Genomic DNA, 8,576 nt, shown 5'->3' with positions numbered 1-8,576 from the left:
GGACTTAAACAAAGAGGAAATGGCAGAGAACGCCATAACTAACACCCCGGGAGCCGTCACCCATGGAACAGATGGCAACATCTTGCCATATTTGCTTTTCCAAAGATTTTTAAATTACATGACATATAAATATATATATATATATATATATTAGTTTACAAAAACAAAGCTTGGATTCAATACTTTGAGTCAGCTTAGGCTTTTAAATTTTTCAGTAATATAGGTGATCAGAAAAGGGAAACATGAATATTCTTTAATTTACACTTTTTGACAATGAAAATGAAGCCATGTTTCCAACATGTTATATATACATGTATATATGTATGTATGTATTAAAAGAAACCATATAACTAAGAGAAAGATTAAACATGTCTCCTGATTTTATTAATATGGTTCCCATTAGCCGACAGATGCCAACACTTCAAAGTTGTACTTTAGGAAAGTGGGTACAAGATGTGGAATGGACTGGATGAGACAAAAAACTGGACGCATGGGGAGAGCAATTACTGTTTGTAATCACTCTCCCAAACACCCACCAATCCACTATTTTGAATAGATCACAGTGACATGGTGCCTACATTTTATTAATTAAATCTGAAACCAGAAGTTTAAATTGGTCATTTTATTAAAATTAATTTTCTAAGACAATGTCCTTATAGTATATGATTTATGTAAGAGCTATGCCTCACCTAGTAGATGGGTTACATCCAGAGAAACATAGGTACAGTATTACCTAAATTTTTGTAGAAGAAACTACAAATAACAAAATCGTATTTTTCTAAATGCAATCTATCTCTTTTTATTTTTATTTTATGTGAGTGCTTTGCATAAAATGCCCAGAGGCCAGAAGAGAACATTGAACCCCCTGAAACTGAAGTTAAGGACAATTCTTAACTACCATATGGGTGCTAGGAACTGAACCTGGGTCCTCTGTTACAGCAGCCAGCTCTTAACCACTGAGCCTGTCTCCAGCCCCAAATCAAGCATTTTTTTAAAAAACATTTTTTAACATTTTAATCATGTATTTATGTGTATGTCTGTGTGGGAGTATATGCATGTTATGAGTACAGGGGCCCATGGAGTCCAGAAGAGGACCATTGGAGCTGGAGTTACAGGTAGTTGTGAGCCATTTGATGTGGGTGCTGGGAACTGAACTCGGGTTCTCTATAAGAGCAGTATGTATTCTTAATAGCTGAAATCATCTTTCCAGCACACTTCCCCACTGAAAACATTATGTACATAAGTATGCATGGATATGTTTGTTATTGTGTATGCACATGTGCATGCCACAGTGCACTAATAAAGATCAGAGGACAACTTCTGGGGGCCAGTTCTTTCTTCCAGTATGAGGGTTCCAGGGATCAAACTCAGGTCCTCAGGCTTAGTCCAAGAGTCCTTATCTGCTGAGCCATCTTGCTGGCCCGTCTAGTTCTTTATCATGTTTTCTTTTCCAGTGACTACCAAAGGTACCACTACAGCTGTGTAAACACACCTGTGTGTAGGAGAGGGGAGAACGTTCTCATGCTAGTCCAAGGGACAAGCCCTTGAACCATCTGAAGAATTCAGCTGATGAATAAATAGCATTAAATGTCTTAATAGCATTAAAGTTGCCTAAAATTTCTATTCATGCAATGGTCACTAGTGCCTATTAGAGGCAAGGCTTGGGAACAGAAAAAGAGTTAAGTCCCAGTCTCTAGTCTTAAGAGGTTTTAAGATGGGAGAAGACAGAAATGAAAGCATTTATAAATGTAATGAATTGAGTACTATAGAAATATGTATGTTTAATGTATAAAAAAACCTAAATGTTAGTATCGCTATTTCTGCCTTTCAAAACCTTTTCTAAATAAAATGTCAAATATTGAAGAAAAAATTCCACAGTATTCTAAAAATAAATATAGTAAAATATTCTAGGAAATTAATACATGAAGTAAGTTTTTAGTACACTGCCCTAAACACCATGTCTGGAGAGTTACTTAAAGTTCACTGCCACTTTTGAAGTTTGTTAAAATGTAAATATGTCTGGCTAAACATGGAAGGACGGATAAGAACAGAATAATTAATCATTTGTAATAATAATAATAATCAGTGACACATAGCAGTAAGAGTAGCTCAAATTCAGTGACTGAAAAATATTTCCCATCACTGCTTTTCAAAAACTAGTTACATATACAAAATTCTACAAGCTAACCCAGGAAGAGACTGTCTTACATTCACTCACAAGGATGACTATAATAAAAAAGACAGACATGAGGACATAGAAAAACCAGGACCCACATATACTCCTGGTAGAGATGTTAGAATGTGCAGTTTTGGAAGACATTCAACATGCTAAACATAGATATCATATGACCCAACAATTCCAATCTTAGGAGTGTACCTAAAAGAACTGAAAACATGCCTACACAAAGTTACAAAAACATTCATAGTAGCATTATTCATAGTGGCCAAAAAGTAGAAACAATTTAAATTCCCATCAACAGATGAATGAATAAATAAAATGAACTATCCACATAGATTATATTTCAGTCATAAAAAGGATTGAAGAACTATTGACCCATATTGCAGCATGAATGAATCTTGAAAACATGCCAGCTCTGTATGGTGGTGCTGGCCTGTAATCCCAGCACAGGGAAGATTAAAGCAGGAGGATTGCCACAGGGACTAGGCCACCAAGAGCTACACAGTAAGAGTCAATAAGAGAAACAAAAGGAATAAACAAAAATTAAGTGGAGGTATTCATAAAACAAATATTAAAATTCTAATCCCATTTATATGAGCTGTCCCCATCAGGCAAATCTTTAGAGAAGGAGATGGATCACCTATGGCTGCAGGAAGAAGGGGCGTGACCACTAATGTATATAAGGTTCCTTTTGGGGGTGATGAAAATGTTCTACCATTGATTGTTGTGGTAACTGCACAACTCTATGGCTATACTAAAAATGAGTGAACTCTATACTTTGAATGAACTTAATGGCAGGCAATTATATATCTGTAAAGCTATTACTAACCTTAAAAAGCCCTGTAAGCCACAACATTGAATAAACAAAAATTTTATACTAACCGAGTCTCTGAAGCATAAAATCTTTGTAGACTTTCACTCTTCCCTCACTTTTTGTTTTCTAACATTTAAATGCAAACACTAAACCTGCAGATTTCAAGGCTTTACTTAAAAAGACAAGGCTCTTTTTTAATCTATTCTTTAAGATTGTATTTAAAAGAAAATATATACATAGACAATAAAGATTATGAGAAATATTCTCTTGTAACCTGGGTCTTCTTCCAGCTTCTATCATCTACTATCGAAATGTTAAAGGGAAGTGGAAGGAAACTATATCTACACTCCACTTATTTTCTTTTCAAACCACTAAAATCTGGCTTCTTTTCATATCCTAATCCCAAATTGCTTTTTCTAATTGCCAAAGCACTCATACTTGCCAAATGGAATGGGTGTTTTCTCAATCTCACCCTACCAGTCCTTCCAGCATTATTAGACTCTAGTAACAATTCCTTTCTTGAATCTCTCCCAGGCTTTTCTGACATCTTTGGTTCCTGTTTCTCCACTTTGACCACACCTTCCCAGGAACAACCTCTAACACTTTCCTCTTTGCTGCTTTTAAAGACTGATGCTATTCAAGCTAAATCTGGCCACTCTATATGCCTGTCAGAGTCAGCTTATTCACCCAAGATGCTTTCAGCTGCTTCCTACAAAACTCACATGACTCCTACCTCTTTAGCTCAATCCAGAGAGCACCTTGAGTTGCACATTTGTACTGGATGCCTCACAGGCATCTCACTTTTTACATGTCCCAAACTAAGTTCATCTTCTCCCTTGAAACTTTCTCTCACAATTTTGTTTCATCACCTCTTCTTGCTTCTCATTACTCCTTTTCCCTCCATACTAAATGGTACCGTGAGTGATAGTAAGCCAAGCTAGAAATCTTCGAGTTACACTACTATACTCAGACCTAGTCAATCACTGAGATTTTTTCCTTCTTTTTCTTGCCCCCCACCCCAGAGCCTAGCTATTTAGCCACAGGCTGGCTTCAAACTCAGGATCTTTAGCCTTCTGAGTGCTGGGATTACAGGTATGCCTGCCACCACAGAGGGTTTGAGACTTTTTAATCCTCATCAAATGTTAGACATACTCTGTTCTCCCTGACCACTAGTTCAGTTCAAGCCCTTTCTGTAAAATGAATACCTTTCTTAAAACATTCTATTCCATTCTCCAGAGACTCAGAGTAGTGACTTACAGCTAATCTACTAGAGCCTATCTGAATAAGGTTTATAATAATCTCAAAGAGCAGGCCAAGAAGATAGGGTATGGGAAAGAGACCAGAAGACCACATGAATGCTAGGCTAGCACATCTGTAGTTCCTAACAACTTCATTTTCATTTTGCTCTTTTTAACAGTTATGTCCAACCTGTGTCCTTCCCAGAGGACAGCTATGAATGCCACCAAACACCAAATCACCAAATTGTAAATTTACTTAAAACACGAGTTGGGGGGGGCAATTTTTTTTGTAACTTAGTTTTGGTTTTTGCATGTGAACTTTGTAGATGACAACTTTGTGTTACATTGTCAAAAGGGTGGCTGTATCTTGTAACAGTTCCAGTGGAAAATAGTGCATGATTACTTATGGCTCTGCATAAAAATCTAAATATAGCATAGTTATAAGATCCCCTGGGGTGCGGGGGAGAGGTACGGTTTTTTGGGGGAGGCAGCAGTACCGGTACTCCCCTCCCCCACAATCCAACCCCGGCATAACTCTCTTACATTACCTTTTGCCTGAACCATATATTGGTTCACTGGTTGACAATATATGGTTCAGACTTCAGGGGATGTGTATGGAGTAAATTCTGTCAAACACAAATGAGTATTGTATCTTAAAGATTGGAAATAGTAAAGATCTAGTTCCAGACCTGTCAAAAAATCATTTATTTATTAGCAATTAGCATGTCTTCTAACATGTAAGCAATAATGTGGATGTCAGGTTTACAAAATCTTGATGATTTAGTTTTCTCATCTTTGGGAGATTGGGACACAAAAGGCCAAGAGGAGGCAAACACTAGAATATACTTAATTCCTTCCCTTCCTCTGTTAATCTTTGAGACTAGGTCTCACTAATCATGTATGCTAGACCTGACTGGAACTCAATCCCCTGCCTCAGCTTCCTGAATGCTAGAATTACAAGTGAATACCACTATATACCTGTCTAGGTAGAAATTTTCCTATCCTCAAAAATAATCAAGAAATTCATGCCAGGCATGGTGGTACACCCCTGTAATGCCAGCACTTGAGAGGTAGTGGACGGAGAATCAGGAGTTCAAGGCCAGCCTTAGATACATAGCTTGGGCTATATGACATCCTTCTGCAAAAAGCCAAAAATGGAAAAATTCAGATTAAACAAGATGCAATTTTTAAAACCATTATTAAGATCAAGATAGCTACAATGTATACTCACATATTTCTGACAGTCTTAAAAGAAGTTATAGCTGGGTATGGTAACACACACTTTTAATTCCAACACTCAGACTCAGGAGGCAGAGGCAGGAGGAGCTCTGTGAGTTAAAGGTCAGTCTGGTCTACATAGTGAGCTCCAGACCAGCTAGGGCTACAAGGAGACGTCTCAAAAAGACAAAAAAAAAAAAAGCTATAAACATCTGAGTACATCCAGTACTGTAAAGATACATCAGACAATAAAAATGTAGCTTTATTCATAAGTGTTAAACAGAGTACGTAATAGAAAACAACAGACTAAACATTCAACCATAAGCAAATGGGCAAACTATAGTTACACTGTGACAAAGCCACTTAAAATTATTCCTAGAAAGCAGCTGTAATAAATGAAAGGTACTTATCAAAAGCTAACTTTTTAAAAAGACAGTATAAACCCAGTGTGTCCTCTCACACCAATTATCACACACTTGGGGGTGCTGAGGATTTCTAACAGTTCAAGGCCAGCCTGGGTTACAAATGAGTTGGGCTTCCCCACCTCAAAAAAAGAAAAAAAAAAAGAAAGGAAAAAGAAGAAAAAACAAAGCAAACAAGCAAATAAAAAGCACCAACATGGGTAGAATAAAAATATATATACTGTGCTTGGAATCAGACCAGGGTAGGAATGCCCAATCCACTTTGCCAGGTGTAGAGCATTGCCATTACTGATTGATTACCTTTAATAATTACTATTTTATAATTTCCAAATTTGAAACAATATTACTTTATAACAGCTAGATTATCTTAAGGATCAGCTCTACAATGTTAGGATTTTAAAATGCATTTTTAATCCACATCAAAATTTAAAAATAACAACAGAATTTATCAGCTCATCTTCCATTCTCTTTCCATGACAGAGGACAGTCCCTTTCCAGTCTTCTAGTCAAGGGAAAAAGCAGCAACTGCCAGCAGTCTTTCTAGCTACTGCTTATCAAGCCAAGATATTTTTTAAAAAGCAAGCACTATAAGAGAATAGCTTTTGGTCATCAAATCTTACCTAGCTATACTCTTGTAAGGAAGAAAAACACGGTCCTTGAGAGAGATGAAATCTCAGATAGGAATCCCTGACTCACCCCCAAAGCATAAACCCTGTCTAGAAGTTCAGGGTCTGGGCAGCCATCCTGATGGCCTGCATCACCAAACAATGCTTCTTGACAGAATACACCCAGGAACAGAAAGAGGATAAGCATGCAAATCACAAACAGCCAGGACCACAGCAACTTAAGTCTTCCATATCCACGGAAGACAGAAAATCACTAGTTTTAAGCATCCTAAATAAACTATTTCCTTCTAACCTTTCTTACAGAATAGTAAAAAAAAAAGACTCGATTCAATTAGTGACACCACCCAAAAGATACTAACACAATCAAAACCCTCAATGGTAGAAAGGAAAAATGCGCTTTAACCTTTTAATATAAAAAAGCATTTTTCCAGAACAGTGTAAATATCAGAAAAATGTTTAACACACAGGGATAACTGGATTATTTAATCTATAGTTTTCAGACTTCATGTATTAAACAGAATCTTACTCTTACCCTCTGTTTTTACAGATCTGGGAGGTGAGATTCACACTCAACTACACTATCAAATCGCTGGATAAGGCCAACGGTCTATCCATTAACAATGTTAAAGCTATACTGGACAGAAACCTCTAAAATGTTAAAAAAAAAAAAAAAAAAAAAGAAAGCATTTCAGCACAAAAAGTCACTTCATCTGCTGTACCTTGAAATAAAAACCAGCCAATGTGTGGTCCTCACTCATTTCTATACACATTCTTAGAGATGCACCTTGTCCAAGAGCGAATTTTTCCCTAGTCGATTAAGCCTTTCCCAGCCCGCGTCAAGGCTAAGAAGCAACCACTTCCCAAAGTCCCACTTCCTTTTCCATTCCCCAGACCTCCAGGGTTTCCAACGCCCCAGTCTTGCGCAACATCCGTAGGAGCAGCAGCCGCAACCACCGCCTCCTAAGCCGGGAAACAACCCTAGAGGGAACATTGTCCAGCAGAAAAATAAAAGGGGCGGGGAAGGGGTAAAGTAGGAAGTCGGCTTCTGGTCCCACGCCTTCGGATCGGATTCCCCCCCCCCCCCCAGTGATGTACCTAGAGCAATTTCACGAACAAGACTGTTAACCCTCACCTCCACTCAAGCTTGCCTACACTGCAGAGGGCGGAAAAGGGGGGTGGCGGAAAAGGGGGGACGGGAAGGTTATCTCCCAGTTCAGGGCATCAGCCCATATAGTAGCCTCCGCCCCACTAGGACTATTGTTCCCAAGTTCCCCACCCCCACCCCGGATAGGAAGTGATAGTCACATCCCCTCCGCCTTCGGCACTATCCCCTAGGGAGTCCACACTAAGCTTCCCTCAGGATAACCCCCATCCACATTGACCCCTCAACCTAAAGTCACAATAACCTCACGACCACCTCCAACCCGAGTCTCAGCAAGATAAGAGAATGGTAAATGGACATCATCAAATGGAGGTAAACCATGAGATTCCTTATGGGCAAGGACTGGCGAGAAGATAATCACAGTGAACCCCGAGACAGCCGAAGTCCTACCTCGTCCGCACAGGGACCCCAGGACTCAAAGCTAACCTCGACACTTCGGATGCCCAGTCAGCCGCAAACCGCTCTCTTCCCGGCCACCGCCAGACAGCCTCGACCCTCCGCGAGGGAGTGGGGGGCCGGCGTGGGAAGGCGAGCCCGCACCCCAGTCGCCGCCGACTCCCGGCCCGGCAGACAATAGGTGGTCGCGGGCAGCAGAAAGGGTGCGGGCCGGGCAGGGCCGTCGCTCCCCTCGCGCCCGGGCGGCGGACGCAGCGCCGGCCGCGCAGCCCAGATGAGACAGAGGCAACCCAGCCTCCCGCCGACCTCCGGCGCTAGCGGCTGGGGCGCGCGCCCCGCGCCTCTCCTCAGCCGCACACAAAGCGCTGGCAGCCCCGGCTCGTGGGCCGGCGACATGAGGCGAGGGCGGACACTCACCATGAAGTCCCGGGCGAAGTTGTCCTCCCCATTGTGGTCCGGACTCTTCATGGCCTGGACCCTCTGGATGAACCTCCTCAGGATCTCCACTTGCTCCATCCTCC

At 40.5% G+C, this 8,576-nt stretch overlaps 1 protein-coding gene across 2 annotated transcripts in view; it reads right to left on the bottom strand.

The window, feature by feature from the left end:
• Ptpn12 (protein tyrosine phosphatase non-receptor type 12) overlaps nucleotides 1-8,571 on the bottom strand; it is an 82,292-nt gene extending 73,721 nt beyond the window's left edge. Inside the window, exon 1 of one of the 2 annotated variants that reach the window (XM_008830777.3) lies at nucleotides 8,473-8,571. In XM_008830777.3, coding sequence (XP_008828999.1) covers nucleotides 8,473-8,571 — 99 coding nt within the window. Of the gene's footprint in view, nucleotides 1-7,216; nucleotides 7,379-8,472 lie in introns of those variants that run through there. The other variant, XM_017797555.2, reaches the window with a different exon arrangement.
• Between the last annotated feature and the right edge of the window lie 5 nt (nucleotides 8,572-8,576).

This window comes from Nannospalax galili, unplaced genomic scaffold, assembly GCF_000622305.1.
Source record: "Nannospalax galili isolate Female #2095 unplaced genomic scaffold, S.galili_v1.0 scaffold312, whole genome shotgun sequence".
In the NCBI taxonomy this organism is placed as follows: domain Eukaryota; kingdom Metazoa; phylum Chordata; class Mammalia; order Rodentia; family Spalacidae; genus Nannospalax; species Nannospalax galili.
This window is presented reverse-complemented; position numbering and strand designations above follow the sequence as displayed.